This window comes from Oryzias melastigma, linkage group LG6, assembly GCF_002922805.2.
Source record: "Oryzias melastigma strain HK-1 linkage group LG6, ASM292280v2, whole genome shotgun sequence".
Taxonomy (NCBI): domain Eukaryota; kingdom Metazoa; phylum Chordata; class Actinopteri; order Beloniformes; family Adrianichthyidae; genus Oryzias; species Oryzias melastigma.
The window spans coordinates 30,363,582-30,391,430 of record NC_050517.1 but is presented as its reverse complement, the minus strand read 5'-3'; the positions used below and the strand labels follow the sequence as shown (position 1 = coordinate 30,391,430).

Below are 27,849 nucleotides of genomic sequence, written 5' to 3'. Positions count from 1 at the left end.
GTATTGAGAGAATTCAGATATTACCAATGAATAATTGTGCTTTTTAAGTACTGTAATGTATTTTTTTAACAATTTTAATATTTGCTGCGTAGTTTTACTTTTATGTTTTTCATTTATTTTTTTAGTCATCTTGTGTGTTCTTGGCACTGTACTGTTTTATGGATGTGTTCCTGTTCACTGACTGGACTATGAGTCTGGAATTAAAGTTCAACTATCTAATGTAAACAATTTATGAAGACTGCCTATGAATCCACTGTGTTCTGATGGCAAAACTTGAGTACTTTATAAAAAGTACATTTAAATATTTTTTTTTTCCATATGACCAATTGCTTATACGCAATGCATTATGGTCTAAATTTGCTAATCTGGAGAGGATCGATGCACACTAGTTTTTTGCAAAGATTTCTGGGAAATTCCTCTGTATTTTGGAATTGTAGCCCCAGAAAATGGTGAACAAACAAAATGAAGCATTAAGTAATGAAGATTTGGATTTCCGACACAACCTCAGTATACATTTAAGTAACCAAGTGTAAGAGATAAAGTATTCAGTCAGAGGAGTACATCGCCTTGTTTGTAAGGTCTTGTTAAAGGTGTCTCATAGTTTAATAAAAAATAAGTTAAAAAAGCTGTTTTTATGGTTTTAAAGACAGATTAATAAATCTTCATAAATGATAGAGAATTATACTTTTTTCCCATTTTTTAAGTGTCTGTTAGAATAGATTTGTATTAGTCATTGTGTACAATGACATTTAAAATACAGTATTGTCTGATGTATTAGTCACAAGAGCAAAAAAGTCTAACCAAGGAGAAGAAAACCATATATAAGTCCCTCTGGAATATAAATCCCACTTTTGGGAGAAAAGTCTGACGTTTCAGAACAAATCCGCCGCAATCCCAGCGCAAGTAAAAATAAATAAAGAATATCCATTTATTTTATCTTTATAGGAACAATATCAAAGTTTAAAAGGAAAACAATCAGATTCTCTTCCATGTTTGTTTTGGACGACACTTTTTCTTCTGCTGCTGTCAATAGCAAATACTTATACTCAGATGCAGCACCCTCTAGTGGCTGTTAGAGGAAACAACCACTAAAGGACAACCGGTGTTTACTGGGAAAATAACAAATATATGATCTTATTTACGTCTAAAAGAAACAACAACAAATAAGTCGCTCCCGAGTATGAACTCTGGCTAAACTATATAAAAAAAAAAAATCAGGAAAATACGGCACTCTCTGGTCAGTGCCTAATTCGTTCTTTTTCTAAAAGAACAAACTTATAATTTTTACCAAAGAGTTTAAAAATAAAGTAAAAGAATAAAATAACATTTGTAATAAGTAGTCATAACAAATAACCTTTGCAACACTTGTATTAGAGCGGTTCTGCTCTTAAGAGTCCTTGCATTGTTTCATCTCGTTATCATTCTAGCTTCTCTATACAGAAAAATCTTTAAGGTCAACTTAAGGTTTTGCGCCCAAGATCATCAAACTTTAAGAGCCCTGTCAAGTGGCAGCAGATTCTTCTTAGAGGATGTCACATGTCGATCTGCTCTCCTTTAAGATAATACTATAGTGTCATCTTCATTATGTGCGAGGGGTCGTTTGGCTAAAGCATGGAAGCAGGTATCTACTACCTCCCACAAAACCGGTGGACAGAGTTGGTGTTTCTCATTATTGGTCTGTTAGACACGCAAAAGGTCCCTCATCCATCTGCATTAAATATAGATTCTGCCATGAGACTCTATAATGCCAAAACATTTCCTTTTTCTGAAATACATTATGCATGCTCAGAAATGATGATGTTCTCGTCTGAATTATTGCAAGAAGGTTTGAGTAAAAAGTATAAGAAAAAAAAAAGACACTTGAAAGTGCCGTGCACATTTTTGCATACAAGATAAATAAGATAGTTCTCTGCCTCATTTAACAAGCACTCCCCAGTAATGACAGATTCATTTACCAATGACAGTCTGGTTTATAGAGTGAAAGCATGTATGATCATCTTAGAGGGAAGAACAAGGATGCTGTGATAGACAGGATTTAATGAAGTCAATTAAAAGCTTCTCCGGGGAAGCAGGGAGCTGTCTTTATCTCATCTCCTGTAAGTCCACATTGCTGCGTCAACCTCATTTTTATTTCCACCTTGTCTTTTCTGTCGGTGCATTCAGACTTTGGAAAGACAGAGCCCCCCCCACCCCGCCTCGTCTCTCTGCGCTGACAAAATGAGAGCAGATTGGAAACACAATGCTTCACAGAATTAATAACGTCCTAAGAAAAAAAACGTCAAAAGCAAGTTGGCAGATAATTACTGCCACGAAAACAACTGCTTTTCAGAGAAATCCAACATCAACTCTGGAAAAAGGATCTCTGAGAGTAAAACTAACAAATCTGCTTTACACTCAGTTTATTTTTTTATTATTTTAAAGACACCCTCCAATCATCTTTTGTAAAAGTCTTCCCAGTGTTCTTTTCATTTTAATTATCCTTTTTTTTGGTGAAAATATAAAAAAGCCTGTTTTCTAAAACATAGTTTCTGCAGAGCGGCAGGAGTTCATTAGAAATGTACCTCTCAGTTGTAGGCGGGACCACGCCGTCTGCTTCCCGTATTTTCTGTCACAAACATGATCTTTATCAATCAGGATTTTTACGTCTGATCCTGATTCCCAGTGATTTAAATAAAGAAAATACCGTATTTTCCAGAGTATACATTTTGTTTTTTTTAGACATAAATAAGATCATATATTTGTTATTTTCCCAGTAAACACTGGTTGTCCTTTAGCGGCTGTTTCCTCTAACAACCACTAGAGGGTGCTGCATCTGAGTATAAGTATTTGCTATTGACAGCAGCAGAAGAAGAAGTGTGGTTCAAAACAAACATGGAAGAGAATCTGATTGTTTTCCTTTTAAACTTTGATATTTTTCCTCTAAAGATAAGAAAATGGATATTTTTTATTTATTTTTACCTGCACTGGGCTAGGCGGATTTGTTCTGAAACGTCAGACTTTTCTCCCAAAAGTGTGATTTATACTCCAGGGGGACTTATATATGGTTTTCTTTTTTATTTGACATTTTTTGCTCTTGCGACTTGAACTCCAGAAAACACTGTACTCAAAAATGCAACTTTAAACCTAATTTTAAACCTCATTTTCTTAATATATGTCATCCATCAAAACAAAAATGCCTCAAAAAAGATGTTTTTTTTTTTAAATCGGAGTGGATCTTTATGGAAAGTTGATGCTTGTGTCTAGCTCATATTTTTGTTAACAGAATACAGTTGTTTTATAAATACATCATGACAGTCATGTTTTTAAACGCTGAAATAAACTCTAAATCAATCTGTAGTTCAAACTGATAGAAATCTTTAAGGCGGAGTCGCATTTTGAAAAGCTGAAACGGATCCAAGTATCAAGGCGGACACTCCACCACTAAAGTAGTAGTTCAATAATGTCTACAAGAATCTGAAGATAATGTGCTGTTCTGCCAAACAGAACCACAGCTTTACCATCATGTGATCAACATCATGTTCTCTACAAACAAAACTCTTTTCCAGACCAGAATCCCTGCTTTTGGTCATTTACTCATCCCCTCCGCCCACCACATCCCCGTCTGTCCTGTTCCCGGGAGATGCTGAGAATAGGTCTATATTTAACTATTCTAACAAGAGAGGAGCTCAGGTCAGCGCTCACTGGAGAGCTGCACCCAAAAAGGAGAGAAGAGGAAGCAGAACATAAAAGATGATGAGATGCACCCACCAGACTAGTCCTCACAACGACACTGACGGTTGTAGAAAGTGAAGAGGAGAAGCTAAGCTTCTTCATTTGCAGAAAATGAACAGCTGTTCCGTTCAGAACCACTAAAACTAGTTCAGGCTCACCGGACTGGACCTCTGGGAACGTACTGCAGCGCTCTGCTTCAGAGGAAGGTGGAGGCTTCAATTCTCACTTTGTTGCTTAATATTAATATCACTGAACTTTCAAATGTTGCCTTAAATACATATTTGAATATTTTCTTCACTATTATTCATGTAAAAATTTTCTAGTTTTCCATAAGTGAAATCACAAAAACCTGACATATAACCCACCATCTTATAGGATTATCCGAGTTATACAAGCTGCTTCACATTTCCTGACTCACCCCAGTGCTTAAGTGAGTCCTATTATATACTGTATATAGGGACCTTAAATACAGTATGCGGCGCTTTTGTGGCGCTGTGACAAATTCAGATTGAACAATAACAAAACGAAGGCGTTTGGGAATCAAGCCACCAATCTGGAGACTTTAATGTATCCGCAGACATGCATGTTATATAGACTTTGACTAAAAGAGTTAAGGCGCCACTGAATGTGTTCTACGCCCTAAAGGAGTGGCGGTCACAGCAGGGTAGAAAACCTTAAGACGGAATCGCATTTTGACCAAGAAATGGATCCGAGTGTCAAACCAGACACTCTACCACTGAAATAATACTGATTACACACAATAACTACCATCACTACCAAGCACAAACCCACCAGTCAATTTAATCTAAGACATTATTTCAATTTGGATTTATAAGGTGACCAACCATGGAGACATGTCTCCATCAGACTCCACCATTACTCTAAAACTGCATGTTAAAATTGGCAGTGAGTAAATGAAGGAGATGTTGGTGTCTGTGGCCCCACCCCTGTATGGTATATGATGAGAGATCTGCAGCCTGTGAACACCCAGCCTGCTGGCCAGACAGCCCAGAAGCTTCCACAGAAATAGGAGCACCGCCACAGAAATGAATGTGCCGGATCTGTTGGAAAAGGATCCATTAGTCTAGAAAGGAAGAACCCAACCGGATTTCATCGGAAAATCTATATTTTTTACGGTATCGAGAAAAATTGCGTAAAAATAATAATCGATTTAAGGACATTGCATAAAAACGGCTTATATATTATGAAGAGGGTTTCTGTATTTTCATATACGCTTCATCTCTGCGCTAAAACAAAAAACCTTTCTTCGTTCAAATGGATCCGGATAATCAGCCCAATCAGTCAAATCTCTACCAAAATGAGGTAAATGAGACATTTTTTCCACTCTTTGGAATGCTGAGAGGAAACTTGAAGCTGCAGAGGAACATACAGGCAGGTTAATAGAAAATGCTGGCTTTGCAAGTCATTCTGAATACAAAAGTGGGAGGTATTGGTCATGACAGAATAAGCAGACCTCTGAGCATAGATGTGGAAAAAGAAACCCCACCCTGTAATCGTTCCCTTCCTACGTAGCAGATTTAATGCACAGAAACTGGAGCTACAAACTACTCCTTTACACCATCATCTCCATCCTGACTGACACATGACGGAAAAACCACCAGGTGAAATAAAGTGACAGACATGACAGTGTGCATGTATGTGAGGGTAATACTCACTCCTGCTGAGAGCCTTCATGTCTGCGTGACACACTGACAGACACATGAGGGGATAGAATGAGACAAGTTCAAAAAAAATTGAAATGAGAAAAATGTCTCTTTCTGAGATAGTAGGCATCTATGCTTGGACAGCGTGGGAGATCTGCCCCGTGCCTCGCCTCGTGGGGGCCGCGGCAGAGGTCGCCGTGCTGGGCGTGTTCCCGCTGCCCCGTGGAGCCGGCATGGCGGTCCACCAGCATTCTTCCTCGCTGAAAAAGCAGGACAGTGACTCCTGGATGCCAGCTCGAAAAAAGATGAAGTGAGAGTGCCACATCAAGACTAACTGGAGGTGGTTTTATTGTCGGGGGGCTGTACCAACTGGTCGTCAGACACGGGGGGAGTCGCTATAGATTCATATAGAATATCAGTCCGAGCCATCAGCCAGCACCCCCGTCTCCGTCCCTCCCCACTCTCCTTCCTTCACTTCATCCGTGAATCTGTCTCCTCCTCCCTCCACTCATTTTCTCTTCCTTTTTTTATCCATCTACACATCCTTCCTTTTCCCTCCCTCTCTCCTCCTTCCCTCGACTCAATGCAATTATAGTAATGGATTTTTTCCCCTTCGGTTGATGGCTTCCGACATCCTGTCTTGAAATGAGGCTAATCATGCTCTTAAGGGTCATGTTTAGTTAATGAAGGGTTTGGGAAGAACATATGGGGGGGGGCATTCCTATATGAAGGCTCCCTATTGTGGTGCACATGCATGTGAAGAAGGTGCACTTCAAGTTTTGTGCAGACGTGGGAGCTGCGTTTGGCACGCGAGCCTGCACAGACACAAGCAGTCGAGCTGCAGATGCTCGTGAGGCAGAGTGCACGGGTTTCAGCTGACACGCGTGCATGTGTGCACCACGCATGTGTCCTGTGAAGCAGCATCAAGAGCGTTAATTCATCTTGGCTGATGCTACAGCTTTAGCCAACTGCATCCGGTGAATGCATGCCATTATTGCTCAGAGATGCGGGGGGTGGGGGGGGGAGACAGGATGGGAGACTGAATATATACAACCATCAGAAATATAATGGGAAAAATACACGGGGGGTGGGGGCAAGAGTGTGAAGAGTGTGAGGTTAGAAAAAACCAGAACAAGAAAATGAAACTGAGAAGTGATATGAGGACACGAATGCACCTGATTTTTATTTTCATTTCTATACTGATAATCCTCCATTCCTTATTCTATATGCACGAACACGGGTCACACGCACAGACGACAGTAAAGGACTGCATCACAACCCCAAACCCATCACAGACAGCCTGCTAATGGCAGTGAGAGAACAGGATGCAGGTATAATTGCAGAGCGAGCTGCCAGTTAAAATGTACATGGATGTGTTATACGCCATTAGCTTTGGGTGTCAGGGGGGTCTTGTGCATCAAACCGAGCACGAGAGCCAGAGGAAACAAAAGCCCTCCATAATGCATTTCCTCACATGCAACGTAAAATGCACGTCTGCAGCGGAGAGCAAAGCTTTACGATGCAGCTGGGCGGTCCGTTCATGTTTTATTCAATACGTGTGTACAAACAATGTTGGAACAAAGTCAGCTCATTATTATTTTAAGTTTTTTTATTACAGCATAGTGATTGCTCAGTGGAGTGTGTTTTAATCGGACCAAAAATGTTGTTTTAGTTTAACTGTATCAGATAGTTTAGCACATTTAGAGCTTTAGCAAACATCTAAAATAAAAACTTAAAAATAAAAACTTAACAGCTAATTAGAGAAGTTTCTTCCACTAAAGACGTCTGAACAGCATTTGATGGAACCAGCAACGGTTCTCCACCCAAAAACAGAAGGAATTCATTAACACTACCAAACTTCATCACAGCTGATCGTCATGTTTGCATACAATATGCTTGGATCTATTTTTAAATCCAATTGAGGATCTATTTAAAGACATCCTGATGAAAATTGGGATTTTAACATGTTCTTGTGGAATCTTTGTATATTGAGAAAATTAAGATAAAAAACGACATTTCTGAGTATTTCTTTATTCAAATCATTATGAATCAGGAGCAGAAAAAAAAATGCCATACAAAAAAAAAAACAACGTATTTGTGGCATAGAAAATATGCTGGACGGGACAAAAGCTCCCTTCTTCACTTTAAACAAAGAGCTCTCAGAGGTGAATTTCTAACGAATTACCGCTGCCCTACAGACACTATGTCCTTTAAAGTGATACAGGTTTTGGCAAATAGCATAATTGGAATTAAAAGACCACTGGGAACACTTAAAAAGGATCAAAAGATGGTGAAGTGGAACTTCAACACGTCAAAAGAAAAGAAATGTTGTCTCAGTCTACTTGTATAGCTGCTTTATTTGTTTTAGGTTTGAATTTGGATCCCAGTCATGGTGCATTCGTTTCCTCAGAGCATCGGTGAGAAATTATTATTAGAATGAGCTAAAGCATATGTTCTCATTGTCTGTAGCACAACAGTGTTCTAGTCCAGAGGTGAAGTTCTAAAAGTAAAGAGTTTTCTAAAGACTTTTCTTCTGAGTCTTATACATGTAAATGTTTAGATTAGTAAAGAAGTGGACTCTATACCCATGTTGTCATTAGGGCTGGGTTGAAAAAAAATGATTAATCGATTTAAGCTTCATAGATCAATATTCGTTTCACAAAATGTATAAATTGATTTAGCACATGAAGTCCGCTAGCTTGATGCTAACGTTCAATAGAATTTCCCATAGGACGGCTAATGCTAACGCTTGGTCGACCAAAAAAATACATTCTGACTAAATGAACATCTTCATTTATTCACAGGCATGAATTTTCCAAACTCTTTTAAGTAAACAACATTTAAAGTAACTATTTGTGGTCTAAAACTATTTTCCCTCATACTGTTGTCTTCTTCTGGAATAATGTGTACTTCTACAACACGATCGCCACCTAGTGGTCAAACTGAAACGTCCTCCAGGAGAAGCAGAACAATGTTTACAATGTTAATGATCTGAACATTTTAGTTAGAACTTCTTTAGAGAATCCATGTAACTGTATGATATCAACAATCTCATTATTTTACTAATACATTTTACAATATGTGAACTGTATAATATTAATATATTTAAATTACATAGTAGATTTTTATGCATTTCTAAACAAATGAGTATAAATGTGTAAACTTAAAAGTGAACTGAATTGAAGAATCGAAAAAAAATCAGAATCAAATCGATTCAGGCTCTTGTGAATTGAATCAAATCGTTTCTGGAAATTATAACCGATACCCAGCGCTAGTTGTCATGTTTATGTTTCACAGTAAAAGGAGAAAAAGGATGACGGCCCACCAAAATCACAACGAAAGAAACATGTTTGACTTAGCTTCTCTATTTTAAATCCAGTAAATACTTTCAAAAGTACTCCAATGGAGAACTAAAAATATCCAAAGATTAGACGGGTGGATGTGCAGGAAACCTCTACATGCAGAACACTATTGGTAGGCATCTAATAGAGAAACACAACAGAGTTGTCAGAAATGTCCAGTACACATCGACATTCGATGTCTGTTTGATGACAAAGACACATTGATTGTAAATGTCTATTAGTTATTTAATGGACATGGATGTCTAATAGTCTAATAGACATCTAGATGTCTATTAGACTATTAGAGATCTACTGTAGAGGTATATTTGTTATCCAATAGTCATCTAGATATCTAAATTGATATCTATTGTCGATGTATATTAGTTATCTAATAGACATAGATGTCTATTAGATAACTATTAGACATCCTGCATCAGGTGGGAAGAAACTACCCAAATGTCTTGTTTACAATGTGTAAAGAATAATGGGACTACGGCGTGATTGGTTGTGGGAAGGAAAGTCTTCTGTTAGAGATCTAAACATCGATATACAATAGTCTTCTATGAATTTCTGTCTATCAGATGCGTAATGCATTTCTATAGCTGTAAGCTTTGAAATAGCCATGACTTGGATATCTTTTTTTTATGACTTCGATATCTGACAGATGTGTCCGGGCCTCGTGGGGAGTCAACATTTCTACGACACCCCGACCACTTGAAAGCGGGGAGAGTAAAATCTGTAAAATGTTTTGAACACTTGACGTTGGGCCCAGCAGGCTCCACCTACTTTTACTGAAACATCTGATTGGTCAGTGTATTACTTGAATAACTTAAACTAAAAAAAAAAAACATAATGAAAAAAAAAAGAATTAGCAAGAATATGTTAAAAAGGTATCAGAGAAAGAATGGTTCTTGTGACCAATAGAATGACTGAGTGACAGCTGTTTATTTCTCTGAAGAAGTCTATGAGATTATGGCTTTTTGGAAAGTCAGGTAAGAGGGAATCACAGAGTCTCATTCTCATATACAGTCTGTACATTTATGAATAATATTTTAATATGTTTATTATTTTCAGCAATAAAAAAACGATAAAGTGTGAGATATAACTCCTGTTTGGGGATTTTTCTGGGTGTTAGATGGCTCGACCTTGGATGAACTCACAGAGATGTTCACTTTGGCAAGACCGGTAATTGCCTTAAATGGTTAGAGTTTTGAATAGCCTTTCTCACTGAAAAAAACAAAACGAAACTGTTTGTAAATGGATTTTATAACCCCCTCCCAGACAGATGGGCAGCAACAATTGCTTCTCAGAGATCACTGAAGATACCGTTCCTCATTGTGTTTGCACAAAACCAGAATACCGACCAGCAAACTGCAAACAGTTTTTCTAATACATTATTGTCAAGCTTTAATAACCATCCCATTGTGTACACAGGATTAGAAAAAAACACTAATCTTAGCTTCCATATTAATGAAACTAAATCCAGGCTGCAAAGCCTTCTTTAGTAATCCCCACTCATTTGCTACAACATTTGCATTTAACTGTATATGCAAATGTGACACACAAAAATCGAGGCATGCATTATACTTCTGCTGCTCAAATGCATTTATAAAGCATTGGAGAATGTTATAACAGCCTCTCCTCAACTATTCACTGATGATGTACTGATTATTTTATAGATTTTTCTGAAAAATACCTTAAATTTGTACTATAAATATGAAAAGTCAAATTTCCCCTCATATTAAAGATGCCACATCATAGCCGTCCAGTTCTGAGGTCTTTCCTTATACTGTCTGCCAAATCATTGACTTTAAAGTTCTGATAGCCAGCTAAAACATTAGCTAAACTCCAAAATAGCCTAAAAATACTTAATAAATGCCAAAATAGTCCAAAAAGCTATCAGAATGCAATTATAACTTTCAACTTTACTACACTCTGACTCCATATAATATAAAGTAACGACTAATCGATTATCAAATTAGTCGTCGACTATTTTATTAGTCGATTAGTCGACTAATTGTGGCAGCCCTGCCTCCAAATTAGAAGCTCCAGTTTGAGGTGGTTAGCTGCATAAAGACACCTGTCCACCCCCTACAATCAGTAAGTCTCCAACTACTATGACCAAAGAGCTGTCCAGTGACACCTTAGTCAGAATCGTAGACCTCCACAAGGCTGGAATGAGCTACGGGGCAACTGTAAAGCAGCTTGGTGAAAAAAGAGCCACTGTTGGAGAAATTATTAGAAGCTAAACATGACCGTCAATCTTCCACGACAGCTCTCACCTGGTGGGGTCTCAATGAACCTAAGAAAGGTAAGGACTCAACCCAGAAGCACACGGGAGGAGCTGGTCGATGATCTGAAAAGAGCTGGGACAGCCGTTTCCATGGTTACTGTTGGTAATACACTAAGATGTCACGGTTTGAAACCATGCACATGGACAGAAGGTTCCCCTGCTTAAACCAGCACATGTCCAGGCCCGTCCGGATGATCCAGAGGAATCATGGGGGAAAAGTCGTGTGATCAGATGAGACCAACATAGAACTTTTGCTCTGAATTCCCCTCGCCGTGTTCCCAAGAACAACATCCCTGTAGTGAAGCATGGGGGTGGTAGCATCAGGATATGTGGGTGTTTTTCTGCACATGGGACAGGACGGCTGGGGCCATGTGCTGTGAACAACCTCCTTCCCTCAGTCACAGCCTTGAAGATGGTCGTGGCTGGATCTCCCATCATGACAATGTGCTGAAGCACATCCAGAAGAACCAAGGAGTGTCTCCGTCAGAGGCAGGTCCGGTTCTGGAGTGGTCTAGCCAGAATATAATCGAATGATTTTAAAAAGTCATACAATGTGATTTCCAGATTTTTTTAAGTACGTCTCTCACAGTGAAGTGGACAAGCATCTAAGGTGAAAATGTCTGACACCTCCACCTCCACCTGAATGGGAGAACTGGTAAAACCCCAAAACCACATGGTGTTCAGATATTTCACTTTATCATGAAAGAAGGATTTTCACTGACATGATAAAAAAGGTAGCAAAGCAAGAATGGTTATTCTGACGAACAGAATAAGTCATAGCTGATTTTCTCACTATGGGATTTTGGCTTTTTGAGACCAGCAGGTATTTTCTGTTTGGGACGGCATGGAGAGGAGTCACTGAGTCCAGTTCTCATATACCATCAACGGTCAAATCCAAACATTAAAAAGCTGCATTTAGCTTCTATGCTCTACATATCTGAGACAGACTTTCAGAAAACTTTAGATCAGCTCAGTTTTTTTAAGTCTAGGTTTGGCGTTTAGCGTTTTTCTAATGGTGGAGGACAAAGATAAAGAAAATTAAGCTGAAAATTGTATTTCTTTATTCAAATCATTGTGAATCAGGAGCAGACGAAAAAATGCAGTTTGAAAAAGATATTATTTGTTGTGTAAAAAATACATTGGGTGGGCTATGAGATTCCTGCTTCACAAACAGAGAACTCTCAGAAACAGGAGGGGAAAGGGGGCGGCGTTGCTCACATACAACTCAGAAAATAATTTCTAAAGAACTTCTCTGCAGTAACTATGTCCTAGAAAATGAGTTTTTTCTTTTTGTGCTAAAAAAGGCATAATCATAGTTAAAAAACCACTGGGAAGGATTTTACGACAGATCAAAAACTGATTGGAGAGGGGCTTAAATGTTTTATGTAAAAGCACAAGGAATTGTCTGTCCGTGTACACAAAATGTGTATAAAAACTCGCCTTTCCTGTAAATCACAAGTCAGACCTCCGGCTTGAAGGACTGTGAGATAAAACATGACAAAATAATTAAAAAATAAACTGTCAATAATTGAGAACATTTGAACATTTTATTGTGAATACAGTCAAATTGGTTTTTATATTTATTGAGAATGGGATAAAACCTTAAAGCAAAGTCCTTTTTAGGCCTGTAAAGGAGAGGAGGCGAGGAAGACTATAAGTGTGGGTTCACCGCCAAACTGTGAGGCTAAGTGCTCTTCCAGTCAGTCAGTCAAACCCACCCAGGCTGCCAAACATCCGGCTGACCACGGAGAATAAAAGAGTTGTCCATTAGACTGAGGAGTAAATGCACAAGGAAGGCTGCTGAGCAGCAAAAAAGAAGAGAAAACCCACAGAGAAACAGCGTTAAAGTCGTGAAATAGCTGTGGGTAAATATGATACAGAGCAGTAATGAGATACGGCCGAATGATCAGCAGAGAAAACCGATAAGAGCCAAGGTGAACCAGAGCGCTATAATCTAATAATACTGGGCGGACTGGATGCTGCATTACATCTTACATTTTCAGACTCACAACTGCCTTGAATTAAACCAGAATGACTTGTAAGAACATGTTAACACTGATGCTAACAGCACATTTTAACCACAAGAACATTCTTCAACAACCTGGACCTTCAGCGGTTCTTTACTCAGATCCCTCAAACATCGACAGGCTACAAGGAAAAGCACATAAAAAATAAAATAAACGTCCCAAAGACAAAACAATGCATTACTGCAATAAAAAAACTCACAGAAAATCTGTTTACATGACTCTGTGCACACTGAACAATAATTTAGCTGATTATGTTTTTATACATTTTAAGCTTCTTTTATTATATCTGCTAATTTGCTAGAACATTCCATTTAGGAAAAACAAGAAAACAAAGCAAATACATTTTATTGAACTGCAAATTTCTATTAATAAAAATAAATATTTTCTCTAATTGGAATTTGGGAAGCAAAGATGATTAACCTGACCTCATGTCAGCCTGTAAGGAGTAACAACCTCCTTAGAGCCTTCAGACAACTACCTAAATAAAGAAAATAAGAACAAACAAATGAAAAATATCCCCACCACTAAGAATTAATGAGATCTGACAGAGCACAACATGCATACAGGAAACAGTCGGCGTCATAAATCTTGCTGATGCTTTCAAAAAGCCTCCTAACTTTACTAAATGCTTTATGCAGTGGTCCGAAAGATCTCTGGCAGAGCTGGCAGCCCTCAAGTCCACTTTAGAATTATCTTAAAAGCTTGGCACACATTTCTTATGAAACCTCTTTCTTTCTGAGCATATTTAGCAGAATCCACCATAGAAGCAGTTCTGGTGTGGAGCCATTTTCAAGCCTCACGTCGAGTTCAGACCCAAACGTTAAATTAGTGAAATGGAAACATTCTGTTAGGGCCGTTTGTGTGGTGGATCATTCAGATCTGTTGAATTTAAAAACCTTCACACAAAGGTAGATATCAAATCATTTCCTATAAACAGAGTAAAGGTCAAACCTTTATTTTTCCAAGAGAAAGGAGGATTTTTAAAATGCATAAAATCATAAAAAAAAAAATGTTTCTTCTCCCTCTGCCTTGTGACAAGGCTCTGCATGCATCACAAAATGTCTTCTGATGTCTACGGATCTCATATGGTGCAACAAAGATGTACATCATATGGTTTCATCAAATGTCTTTGTGTCGGCAGATCACACCATTTACACAACATCACATAAAAAGTACAAAAACGGTTTAGGAGATTTCTACAGCACAAGTTTATTTAACAAAGAAATCTGAAAAGGTTTGAGAGCGATAGGAGGAATGCCAAAATAACTTTCTGATTTACTTCTGGGGAATCCAATGTGTTAAACGCTCCACTAGTCACAGTACAAACAATGCTGTTCATTTTCTTCATCTCAACTTAGCTCATTATCGGTAACAGAGACGATTGTGTGTTCTGGTTGCATTTATAGCTTATGACAAATATTTATCATATTTGGATGCATCTAATGAATCTAAAGCTCTGCAAATGTGACTCATTTAGTCCATTTTAGATGTTAACTGAAAATGTTGCAAGTGTAAACTCCAATAAAAATCCTGTTTTTTTAACATGTTCTTGAAGCATTTTTCTTATTATGAGGACATATGTTAGGACATTGTGATCAAATTCACATTTCTGAGTATTTCTTTATTCAAATCACTGTGAATCTGGAGCAGACGAAAAAATTCAGTTTAAAAAAGAGCTTATTTTTGACAGAAAATACGCTGAGCGAGCCACAGGCTAGAGTGGAAGGGGGGCGGGGTCGCTCTGTGCAAACAGACACGCCCACAACTCAGAAGTTAATTTCTAATAACGTTTTCTATTTTTATTATAATGGCTAAAAACAAAATAATTTTAAAAGAGATCCAATATGATGGGAGTGGGACTTTAAACTTGGGAATCTGTTTACTCTCCAAACAAAAAAAGAGCAACAGAAACGGGTTTAGTTGAAAGTATTTGCTTTGTCAGGTGACTTGTGTGTTTGATGTAAAAAGCAAAACTGTAGAAAACTGCATCCCAACAGTGATGCGTTCATGCCATCATTTTTCAACACTAACAACATTAGAGCTTTCCAGCTAGACGACGTGTTAAAGTCTGATTTCTCTGAGTACATTACTGCAGTTAAATGTATTAGGACTGCAGCCTGCTTTTGCTTATGACACACTTTATAGCAAACTGAAGGAAAATGGCTTTTGGCACAATTAGGTACAGTTAAGCAGCATCATTACAAAGTATGTTTTAATGGCACAAGAAAAAAAAGCTATTTTAGCCCCAAAGGCATCTTAATGATGATATAGAATAAAACCTGGAGGTTTTTTTTATTCTCTACATAATAAATTTACATTAAATATTTATATACAGTAAAAAGCTTTAGAATTTCATCTAACAATCTAGGATCAACAGCTTTTTAGCCACATTATTTACGTAAAATCTAATCATTCAACCGTTAAAGTCAGTTTCCATCACGTCACGCGAGGATATTACCTGTATATCCGTGTCTTTGACTGGCTCCAGAGGCTCAAACGTTGTGGCAGCACTTAGAGTCTCCAGTCTCTGGGAAATATGGAAAATGTCTAAACCTCTTGAACCAAGAAGGATTGACCTAAAACAAGAAAAGGAGAAGAAAGTTGTTAGAAAATGGAGAGTTTAACAAAGAGCAATGAGTATACGGTACATGCCAACCACTAGAGGGCAGAAGAGACCTACATGTTTCAGGTCACTCCTTATTAAAAAATGTACATTTATAAAAATAAGTGAACACTTTCAATAAATTCTAAAGGTGCGACCCTGACTTGCCAGAATTGGAAGCACATAACATTTAATAACCGCAGAAACTAATACTCTTAACAGAGATGTCTCTGCTACGAAAAGGTTGAACTTAGGAAAGTCTTGAGTCCGGTGAGTCTGCAGGTCATAACTGCAACAATACTGACGACAAAGTCCTTACGCTTTTACGTCTGCCGCATCATGGGGAGTGCGGGTGAGCGTGCGGGATCGAAGCCTCTCCCCGGCTTGCTGGATCTCCTGAAGGTTCCTTTCAACGTGAGGCAGCTCTGACACAGCCTCGGTTTCTGCAGCCAGCTGCTCTGCCTGCTGCAGAAGCTCCCCAAATCCTTCTGCATCCATGCCCCTACAGCGGCAGGACAACACGGGGTCAGGTATTCATCTGACCTACATTCTAACAAGCATGGCAACAATGCACTGGGATGCATTTTCTGATGGACAACTTTACACTTGTATAATGCTACAAGATCAACTCTAAATGAACTGAAAAGAAACAAACGAAAAACAATATTATGCAACCAAACTAAATAAAAGTACAAAAAAACTAAATTAAAAACTTACAATAAATTTACTAACTAGTTACATTTACACAGTAACCTTTGGTAACTATTGCACTTTGGAAAACAGTATTTCTGTCACATTCATTCTGTTTAAATAGATTTATAACAACAAAGCAGTAGTTACTCAGCTACATTGGGCTGTATCTGCTCAGGTACTTTTGTTATTTGTAATAACTGGGTAAAAAAAGTCATGTCAGCAACCCATATAAAGTCTAAGCTATATAATTCTGATGCAACAACCAGAATAAAAGCATCAATTGCTTACGATGGATTTCAAAATAAAGGGGTTTAGGGACATAAATGTCAGAGACAGAAAAAGCTGTTTGTTTTGCTTTCAACCCTCCGATGACGTATGGAGGAGTAACAAACGTATTTAACACTTAACTATTAATTCTAAGAAAATAGTAGAATCTATTATCCCAAAAAATAAAACTAAATGTCTAAATATTGATAATGTGTATCAGCCAAAGCAAACTTTTCAGAAATGATCTCCATCAACTACATTTTTTTAAATATTTGTGAAAGCCTGGTTGTTCCCAAAAAGACTGCAAACCAAAATAAAAATAAGTCATTTTATATTTAGGTTTGCCTGATCCCATATTTTACAGATGAAATATGTCCAATGTTATTGAATACGTTGGTGGTTTTAACTTTGACTCTAGTGCGAGTAAACATTAACAACACTTTATCATATTAGAGTAACACTATTACTTAAAAACAGGTTTTGACCCTCGACCCGCGTCTGGTTATTTAAGTACTTTACTAGTCGTTACAAATACAGATTCCGTTCGTTCGTTCATTCATTCAGTCGGACCACAAATTCCAAACGTGTTGATGCAAAAACATCAGTTTCACAAACCAGACTTTTATAACAACGATAATTTTAGGTTGCCAATGAAATATTTGACGGGACGAACAGATGATACAGCGACTAATCCTGGACAGATATCAACATTCTGAGCGCGCGAATGTGCTCTGCGCATGTTAGCTAACCGCTAGCTAAACCATAACCGGTTCATCTAAACTCTCTAAGCTAAAGGCAGTTATAAAATCCTCCAACCCTCTTGAAAAAAAACGTACCACAAACTAGGTAAAGGTAGTTGATATACTATGAACGTGGTTGTAACTGTACTTTTTTAAATTTATATCTCACTGGTGTTTCAAATAAATGAAGAGTTAGCGTGTATGCTAATGCTAACACTCATACGCATGCTCGCGCACTAGCTAAAGTGTTCTGTCTGTTTTAGGCGGTAAATCATCATACCTGCTCTTCAAGGAAGAAACGAGAGAGAGGGAGAGCTGTCTGGATTCTAATATTTGAAAAAAAAGCAATATTCACGCGCTTATGTTCAGCAGAAGAATGCAGTTGATAAAAAGTATATATATTTTCCGCCGGCAGTGTAGAAGTCAAACGTCATTGGCCATTGAGCGGTGTGAACCGGAAGTATATTGTGTCCATGGTGACTGTCTGAGGACAAACTGAGGACATAGTGACATCTACCGTCCAGGAGCGGGTATTACAGTATTTACAAGTTTTTTTTTTTTTTTTTAAGTTAGATTTTTTTTATATTTAGAAATATTTAAAATATTTAGTATGTTCAATTAATTACCTTTTAATTGATATGTTTACAATCAAATCTTGCTTGATATAAACCTTTTTTTCATCCAGATTCCGTTTTTATTATTATCATTTTAGGTTGAAAAAACAGTTTTTGCATAATATGTGATTTAAATTATTCAAAAAGTAATTTTGTATTCCAATAATAAGAAATTGTTGCATTAAAAAAAAACATTGATCAAACTGATAAATGGATTTTATAAATACATTTTAAAAATTAGCTGAAATTACTTTGAACTATTTTTTTAAACTCAACACTACCATGTTCATAGAACGGTTTCCAGGAAGACATTTGTTTTGCTGCTTTATCACATAACTGCATGTTCACCCTGTCCACTGCACTCTGTATTCTTTTAAGAAATTCTCATAAACTTAAGGACAAATGTCTATAAATCTACTGCTGGACTTGTTTGATATATTTCATTACATTAGAGAATTTAAACTTTTTAATCTAAAAAAACAAACAAAAAAAAGCTTTTCTGGTCACAAAAACTAAAGTTCATAGAGGACAAGTAAAAAAATTTTAATTTTTCAAGTAAGAAAATAAATAAACATTTGACAGTTTTCTTCTGCCATCCCGTCAGATGTTCCTTTTCCAGTCTCTCATGTTATTACACTGGTAGTTTGTGTTTGTGGCACTTTATCCTCCTCACTGTTATATCAGGAAAAAAGATGAACATGAAGGATTTCTTCTGTCTCTTTAACTTGAACCAGTTTGTTCTGATCTGATTTATCGGAGCAGGTTCTACATGAGATGGAGAATTAGTCTATTAATAGATCATTATTTTTTAAATGTTTGATTCATTGTTTCCTGTAGTTTGGTCATCATAAACACAAAAATAAGATAGTGAGTCTTAGTAAGAACATCCACATAAACAATAATAATAAAGTTAATAATCATTGTTCATGTGTTTTGAGGAAATCCTTCAGAAAGTTGCAGCATAAACTAGTTTTTTCTCAAGGTTCATTTCTTCCTTTATCAGAGTATTTGATGTGATGGGTTGAGTATTTTCTTAATATCTTCAATTGTTTTAATAACCAAATAGCAAACAATGAAACTAAAATGTCAATTAAAGCTCAACTGATGCACACATTCATGGACACGTTTAACATCTTAACTTTCAGCTTTTTTATGGTTTCATATTTTGTGATGGTGGCAGATAAACATGAGAATCCAGACAGCCGTTAATCACCTCTGATTTTAACAAAACATGTCAGATAGTTTAGTTATCAAGTAAACAAAATGTTCAGACTTTCTGGAGTCAATGATAACACATTCAAATATCAGTGAAATAAAAAAATGATGCCTGTGTGGCTTACGAATAAACAGACAAATTCACTATCTTGGTTTATATATTCAGTAATCTAGGAAATGAATGAGAGCAACAGTGAGTTGATTTAATCCTTTTCTGTCTTCTGCAGCTGTTGCACATAAAACACATTGTCTGCTGCTTCAACTCCAGAGCAGATGGTTGATTAACGCTCGCTCTCAGGCTGCTGCTCATGTGGAGCACAAACCCCCAGAGCCACTTTATATAAGACAAAAAGATTCTTCAGTTTTATTAGAGGAATCACAGCAGAGACGACCCTGCTCTAAAATAAAACACTTTCTTACAATGATGGTGATTGTTGTGTGTCTGTGGATGAAACCACATCTCCTTACAAAAGAGTGAAAATGATTTCTTTATAAAACTGTGAATATTTTTATATTTTAGGATCGTAAAATCAAAGCTGGATGTGCCTGGAAATAAATTCTTGTGAAGATCCCAACCTTATTAATGGGTTTATTTGGAAATACATGAAATGATATTTTATTGAGCTTTATTTCTTTGTGAGGAAATAAAAGAATCTGTAAAATGACAGTAAAACAATCTCATTTTTAAAATAAAGTAACATAGTCTGCTTCATGAAAAACCATTAAATCCAATAACCATTTGTTTTTCACCCAAGAAGATGAGAGGTCTCAACAGACGATTGATTTGTTTGTGTGGAGAAATGATCAACTATCTTCTGTTTGTCTTGATAAGCGAAACAAAATGAAATTCAGCCTCTAAAATTCCAATTTTTAGACCATCATAAATAACTGATGAGATTTCTGATGTTTAATTCATTTAAAGTATATTATTGTTCAAAAAATAAATATTTACAACCAATGATGTCTTCAGAAAAATGAAGAAATAATAACAGGTTTATTTGACTTGGTATAATCCAGGTCCCTTCAAACAGAACCAGAATGTTTCTGATTCTACAGGTTACACACACACTGAGGGCTCTGAAGAAGGTGAACCCCCACAATGCAACGGGACCTGACGGAGTGCATCCAAGGGTTCTGAAAACCTGTGGAGAGCAGCTAGCCGGGGTGTATGCTGACATCTTCAACACGTCCCTCTCCCAGGCTGTAGTAGCACCATGTTCAAGACCTCCACCATCATCCCAAGAGAGCCGACACATCCACCCTGAACGGCTTCAGGCCGGTGGAACTCACATCGATCCCCATGAAGTGCCTAGAAAAATGAGTCCTCAGCCACATCAACAGCACGGTCCCAGATACAACGGACCCCCTCCAATTTGCATATCATCCCGACTGATCAGTGGATGATGCAGTAGCAGTAACTCTTCACCACACCCTGCACCACCCGGAGAACGTGATGGGAGGACGGCTGTCGGCTGAGCTCAGGGTCAGGAACCCCTCAGGGCTGCTGCCTCAGCCCCAAACTCTTCACTCTCTACACACATGACTGTGTCTCCAGCCAGGACGGGACTGTCATCATCAAATATGCGGATGACACAACCATCCTGGGGCTCATCAAAGATGGAGACGAGTCAGCATACAGGACCCTGGTGGACCATGTTCTGGTCTACGGGGAGGAAAATGACCTCATACTAACTAAATGTTGACAAGACGGTAGGATTAATACTGGACTTCAGATAAAATCCGCTCCCCTGCAGACTCTGCTCATCAGAGGAACTGGAGTGGAGAGACACCCACAAATTCCTGGGACTGCAAGTCTCTGCTGACCTAAGCTGGACCACCAACACCAAAGCTTTGGTGAAAAAAGCTCAGCAAAGCTTTATGTCCTCAGGCTCCTCAGGAAGGCAGGACTGCAACAAAGGCCCCTCACTCAGGCCTACAGAGGGCTCATCGAGAGCGTCCTCACCGCAGGGATCACTGTGTGGTACGGAAACATCACAGGGGCAGAGAGGAAAGCTCTGCAAAGACGATAACCAGGATAAATCTCCTTCCATGGACTCCATCTACGAGCAGCGCTGCAGGAGGAGAGGGAATGGACCCGCTCCACCCAGATCTCTCCCTTCTCAGACACAAACGCTGCACATCCAACCGGCGACACAGCAGAGCGGACAGCATCGTCACTCAGAACTCTCTTCTTCAACAGCTTCTTCCTGTATTTCCCAAATCGTGGCATATGTACGCATTTTACTGAGACTGGGCTGTACAGTCTGATGTCAGAAAAACAATAACTGAAAATGTAACAAACAAAAAAAACAAAAATATATATATATGTGCAATGTCTTCTCGAATTGGTCAATGTGCAATATTTTCAGAATCTCTTCATTGTTCTTTTTGTACTTTTTATAGTTTTATACCTTTTGTACTTTTCTCGTCATTTTTATCTGATGTACATATTTCATAATCTCTACACTATTTAAACTTGTACAGAAATCCTACTCTTTAACCCAAACAGTCTCTGAGAGTTTAGCACAAGAATTCCAACATGTTTCAATGTACGTTGTTGCATTTATGCAAATAAAAAACCTGAAACCTGGATTCTGTTGAGGCAGTGTGAGTGTAGATGGAGGTTATTGTAGACAGACGAGGATTTTCTGTGGAGTGTTGTTTTTTTAACAAACTTTATTAACACAGAGGAACACAAAGAGAACAAGGAGCCGATAAAATCCCAGTAGATGAAAAATGAGACAAACGATTACAGATCAGATCTGAGTAAAACAGGATAATGTTAGAGCATCACCAGCTGTGATGTTCATTCTTTAGAACTTTCAGATTGGTTGGATTTTTGAGAGGTTTGCTTTATATTTTAATTTCATAGATTAAAACAGTTAAAGAGGGTTTATTGTGGGTATATTTATATTTAGGGAATTTGGTATAAAGTCAAAATAAATTTAGAAAATAGACCTTTTTTTCAAAGAAAACCCAAAACTAATATGTTTTTCCAGCAGGTTCAGGTCCAAAATGTGGTATGAAGATGTGAGGAACAGTCGTTGTCAACACGCTTTTGATATCTATGGGAGATAAAACATTTAGCAAGACGGTATTTGTATTATTTTAAAGAAATATTATATCGTTAGTTAAAATGATGAGTAGGGTAACACCCCGTGCTGCTGGTCACCTTCTGCAGTCTCTTCCTGCGGTGCAGCCGGAGCGTTGACCTGACCTCAGGACGCCGTCGATGGAACGGCACCAGCAGGTTCTGGTGGAGATGCTGAACTGTTGCTATTTCTCTTGTCTTAATATTTAAAGGGTTTTTAAGCAACTTTAATAGAGAGTTTGTTTGATTTTACTCCTAAATCTTGAATTCCCAGAGTTTAAACCAATAACTACAGCACAGAAGCTTTGATTACAAACAATATTTCAAACTTTTATTTGTGTACAAAATACATTTACAAGCATCGTGTCCAACTCTTCAAAGATCCTCTGTCCTGCTGGCATTAATCCGAACGAAAATCCGTCCGAGTGAGCCCTCTTCGCGCCCAGGATCTACTTGAACTGGTTGTCGATCAGCGTGCCCTTCATCTTGGCCTTCTTGGCCTCCAGCTCGGCCAGCTCCTGCAGCCTCCTCTTGCTCATGCCCTTCCGCTCCAGCTGCTTCTCGATCACCTTGGCGTTCTGCGCGTAGGAGTCGGCCACCTCCCGGGCCTCGATCTCCTCCTCCTCCTCGTCGATGGTGGACACGGTGACGGAGCTGAACTTGCCCATGTCTTTGGTCCTCTTCGTCATCATCACGCGGACCTTCTTGGGGGCCTCGGGCTGCTTCTGGCTGTAGACGCTGGTGTTCCCGAAGCCCTGACCGAACTTGACGACGGCTCCGTCCACGATGAAGATGGCCGGGTTGTTCTTGTCCTGGTGCTGGTAGAAGAGCCGCAGGCCGCATTTGGCGCACTTCTTGCGGTGCTGCCGCTCGATGCCGTCGGCCCGCTTGATGTACGCGGTCTCGTCGGCCTCCACGTTGCAGATCTTGTGCGCGTGTTTGGCCACATCGATCACCCTCGCGCGGTCCCGGGGCCTCATGGGGAGTTTCTCCAGCTGGCAGTCCAGAACCAGAACCATCTGGCCGCACAGGCAGTAGTAGACGTGGAGCGGCTTCTCTCCGTCGTCGTACTCCTCCCGGTCCCGGGTGTCCGAACACACCACACTCCGAGACACCACCTTCGGCATCCTTACCACCAAAATACCAGCATGAAAGTACAGGCGAAATCTCAGGATTTCTACTCCAAAACAGGAAGTGCTTGGTACTTCCGGTGTACGACTCCTTTAGTCGTCCCTACAAATGTCGGTTCCGCCTTTATTTAAAGGTACCGTTGACTTTTCTATAAATTCCCGCGATCGTAATTTGTTAATATCCTGATATTTAATGTGTACACAAAATTCAGTGATTAAATAAATCTACGGGTTCATCCTGGTGCCTGAGTGGAACCTTCATGTTGGGATTTTCTCTTAACCAGCTAAAACAAAACAAACTTTATGCTTCAAGACATTTATTTCACGAATGACAAAAGTACAAAACTGTTTTCTAGACACGTAAACGTGAAAAAGTGGCGCGTTGAATCCAGAGGATGGAGGGGCTGCAGAACCTTCACTGACAGCAGGATTTGTCGCAGGTCTTCCCTTTGCAGACGCAGCCAGACGCGCATTTGGTGCAGCCGGAGGGACAGCATGCGCAGCAGCCTGGATGGAAGGACAGACGAGACATTAGGGACACGCGGAACGACCTCGACCTGACGAAGGACAGAATCCTGAACGTCCTTAGACCTACTCTTCTTGCAGCTGGTGCAGGAGCAATTAGCGCAGGTGCAGGAGCCTCCGCAGTTGCATTTTCCAGCTGAGCAGGAGGAAAAAAACGATTTGAATATCAGACAATAACATTAAAATAAATCTTCTTCACCTCAAATCACACAGGAGTCCACTTACTTTTGGAGCAGTCGCAGGGATCCATGACTGTGATGTGAGGCTGCGTGATCCTTCAGAGCCGCTGCTGGTCGGTGTGTGAATGAGTGGAAAGGGGCGGGTCTTTTATAGGGCTCAGACGAAAACAGAACCGGGTGCAAAACACGCAAGTCACGCAGCAAAGGCGCAGATGATTAAAAGGTTTGTGCACACGACGTGGAGACGCGCTCAGCTGCGGGAAAACAGGGATTTTCATCCAAGGACACTTTGTTGTTTTGGATATTATATAAGTCTGTTTTCCAGAATGGATCACAACCTTTTCTCTCCCAGGAGAATTATTCAATCAGTCAAGAAAAAAGAGCAAGAAACGTTTGTTTTGTTGGCATTTTTGAGAATAAAGATAAAAAAGTCAAACAAAATGTTTTAATGAGCATAAAAGAGCATAAAAACAACACATTAAAACAAAGATGTATGCATTTAAACATTAAATACAGAAATAAAACAGAAAATACTTTTAAAAAATGCATAATTTGAGTCTAAAACATCCACATCTCTTGAACTGTTGGGATTTTAAATGTTTAAATGGAAAATCAGAATAAAAAATGTCGGGATTATCCCAAAAACAAATATTAATACTGGATACAAAATCCCGATTTCCCAAATCAATTTTCTTTACTTTACTTTACTTTACTTTACTTTATGAAATATCTGTTTACATTATTCTAAGACATGTCTTAATAACAAAGTTTATTAAGAAACAATATATAAATAAATGCGATAATATTTGCGTACATTCATGTTTAGTTAAATAAAAAATATTTTAACTTTTTCATGTCTAACAGCAGCAAAACAAACGCGGACGCGTTCGCTCTGAATTAAAAAACCTCTTAAATACTAACATCTGTAACTATCTTATTTTAGTTATTTTTAAATCATCTACAAACAGAAATGTTTCTCTTTTTGGATGTTTTTGGGGGGTTCGTCTTGTGCACACGGCACAAACCGCCTCCTGTTGCCCGCTCGGTCCTCGCGCGGTTCTGCACGCGGGCTTCTGCTCCGCGCTCGTGAGCAAACAGTCCATTGTAATGTGCTGCGTTCATGAACTCTGTGTTCTGTGGGGAAAATGAGCCCCAAGCGAGCGGTGTGCAAATGACTCGAGGGAGCCAAAAAACCGCAGATGAGGATGAAGAGGGTCTTTATGAGGAACGTTTGATCATATTTACTCTAAATAAACCTTTCCGACAACTTGACAAGAAGTATTCAACCAAAGAAGCTTCTAAAACAGAAATGCTGATTCTTCTGAAACAACAGGGCTCCCGCTGAATGATGTTTAAGTTTAATTTCTATTTGAATTTGAAACGAAATGATCCCAGTTCGTCAGACAGATTTCCTCCGTCTGCACTCGCCACCATTCCAGTTCTTGTAGTCATTTCTCTTCAATTTCTGCACACGATGCTGTTAAACATGATAAACATGATAAACATGATAAACATGCTGTTAAACATGAGAATAAATCTCTGAAATGACGAAACATGTTTCTGATTCATTTTATTTCGAAAGAAACAGTTACAGTAAAATAAACGTAGTGTTCCAATAAAGGTTTAAAGGCAATAGTTACTTTAGGACACATAATTCCGGATATTTGTTACATTTAAGAACAATTCCATGTTTTTCTTAACCCTTAGAGATTTCAGATGTTTATTCAACTCAATAAAACTATAAATATATCAGGTTTATCCGCTTTTGATTAAAAAAGCTTTCATTTGTATATGTTGATGTTGACAATGCATCTAAATTATGTTAACATATCGTTGAATATTGTCGATTCAGAATATTAAATAAAAAATACTAGCAAAAAAACAAACAAACACCCAAGTAGCTTCAGTTTTTTTATTGTTGCTTTTCATCTTTTTTCTTATAACTTTATTGTTTTATGTATTTTATGTCAAGAAATGTGCTATATATAAATATTAGTGATTGATTGTAGATTAAATTAAATATTCCTGTTTTTTGGAAACATTTATAAGATGATAAATGTAAACTGCAATGAGAGATGACAATCCTAATATAGAAATAATATTTTTATGAATATTAGTGAATCGACCAGAAGAATGATGTGAAGCTCTCACATCAACACAGGAAATAAAAACATACAAAGACATGTATTTGATCATATTTACCAGTCACAACACAAATACACATCCCACAAAAGCATCAAAACATGGGATTTCTCCCAGAAACACTGAAATGAGGACGACTGGAGATGATCCTGACGGGTGAGATTGTCAGTTCTCAGCTCCCAGAGCTCGGCGTGTTCTCGTGAAGGCTCTGCAGGGCCAGGTCCGTCCACTTCATCTCCTGCTCCTTCACAGACTCCGTGGAGCCGCCGTTGTCCTGCTCGGCTTCAGGAAGTTCACTCTGAAAAGAACAAACGAATAAGAGGAGCAGATCACTTCAATTATCTACTAACACAGAGACAAGAAGATTAGAGGTTTGAGGAACGAACCAAACTGTGACGACACAGACAGAATGTCCTGAATGTTCAGCAGAAGAAATAAAGATAATACTAAGATAAATGCAAACATTCTGGTCTAACTACTGTAAAAATAAGGCAGATTACGTTTTAAAATAAGTACTGGAAATAATTAAAATGGATTCAGGTGCAGTCATCATAATCTGATGCTGTTCTTTTATTTTGAAAGGAGCTGCCTTTCAGAATAAACCATAAATAAAAAAAGCTTGAAACATAAACAAAATCAGTTTTATTTGAAATACGTCTCAAACGAAAATGTATTTCATATTTCACTATTTACTATTTGGTCAAGCATCTGAAAACATATTTTGCAATTTAGAATTGAATAAAAATCCCATTCAGCATTTTTAAAACTAAATCAGTTCAATTTCAAACTATTTTAGCTTTTTGAGACCTTTGTTCAAATAAAAAGGTATTCTATGTTTTAAAATCATGTAAAATGCATTTTGTAAATCATAATTCAATGTTGAGGCCAAACATTTAGAAAACACATTTTAGAATTGAAATAGTAAAAATTAATTTCAACTCATTGTCTGTTTAAATTTAGTTTAAAAGAAACTTAAAAACAGTTGATTTTTAATGTATTATGGTGTTTTAATACAAAAGAAATGTAGCGTTCAAAACTGCTGTGATGTATTTTCATGTACAGCTGATCGCACTTTTCTGACCCAAAATTCAAACTAAGAACAGAACCGAGTCGGTGTCACGGAGGGTCCCTCCCATTGACTGTATAACTGTTAATCTTATATACAGTCTATGGTCCCACCTCCTGCTTCATGTTACAGAACATCATCCACAGTCTGATGATCATAAAGAACCGTTTCCTTCATGAAGCCATCTCTGTTTGTGACTCATTTACATGTATAATCTCTATGTTTTAACTTTTGTTTTCAGGAATTAATTTTAGACTATAGTAATAAATCACAAATATATGAAACTCATTTCAGAAATAAAGAAAAAAATAACAAAAAGTTAAGAAGAAAATAATCAGTCATAATAGCAGAGATTTTATCAGTAGTTAATACAAAACATTCGTAGGTCGCATTCCATTCATTAAATATGATTATTGACTAAAGTTAAGTAGAGTTTGATTAAAAAAGGAGTGTGAAGAATCAGAAAAAAATATAGTTATTCTATTTTATATTCTTGTATATAGTTGTCATAATCCAGATCTGGGTGGCAGTGGCTCAGGTGGTAGAGCG

General features: G+C 38.1%; 3 protein-coding genes and 1 long non-coding RNA gene across 5 annotated transcripts in view; 1 reads left to right on the top strand and 3 right to left on the bottom strand.

Moving 5' to 3' along the window:
• nup93 (nucleoporin 93) overlaps window positions 1–17,773 on the bottom strand; it is a 39,043-nt gene extending 21,270 nt beyond the window's left edge. The window contains exons 1-3 of one of the 2 annotated variants that reach the window (XM_024282225.1): window positions 17,619–17,773; window positions 15,958–16,140; window positions 15,495–15,612 (exon numbers count right to left, since the gene is read on the bottom strand). In XM_024282225.1, the coding sequence (XP_024137993.1) occupies window positions 15,495–15,612; window positions 15,958–16,136 (297 nt within the window). In that variant the 5' untranslated portion in view covers window positions 16,137–16,140; window positions 17,619–17,773. Of the gene's footprint in view, window positions 1–5,387; window positions 5,689–15,494; window positions 15,613–15,957; window positions 16,141–17,618 lie in introns of those variants that run through there. The other variant, XM_024282227.1, reaches the window with a different exon arrangement.
• A 4-nt stretch (window positions 17,774–17,777) lies between these two features.
• Window positions 17,778–19,592, top strand: LOC112152567. Its single transcript, XR_002920334.1, has 2 exons — window positions 17,778–17,868; window positions 19,395–19,592. It is a non-coding gene; the product is annotated as an uncharacterized LOC112152567 (long non-coding RNA).
• A 2,970-nt stretch (window positions 19,593–22,562) lies between these two features.
• lg6hxorf56 (linkage group 6 CXorf56 homolog) lies at window positions 22,563–23,804 on the bottom strand. Its single transcript, XM_024282517.2, has one exon. It carries the CDS (start codon window positions 23,383–23,385, stop codon window positions 22,708–22,710), a length of 678 nt encoding a protein of 225 aa, XP_024138285.1. The 5' UTR covers window positions 23,386–23,804; the 3' UTR covers window positions 22,563–22,707.
• A 2,376-nt stretch (window positions 23,805–26,180) lies between these two features.
• Window positions 26,181–27,849, bottom strand: part of anapc13 (anaphase promoting complex subunit 13) — a 3,616-nt gene continuing 1,947 nt past the window's right edge. The window contains exon 2 of the mRNA XM_024280737.2: window positions 26,181–26,532. Coding sequence (XP_024136505.1) covers window positions 26,407–26,532 — 126 coding nt within the window. The 3' untranslated portion in view covers window positions 26,181–26,406. The remainder of the gene's footprint in view (window positions 26,533–27,849) is intronic.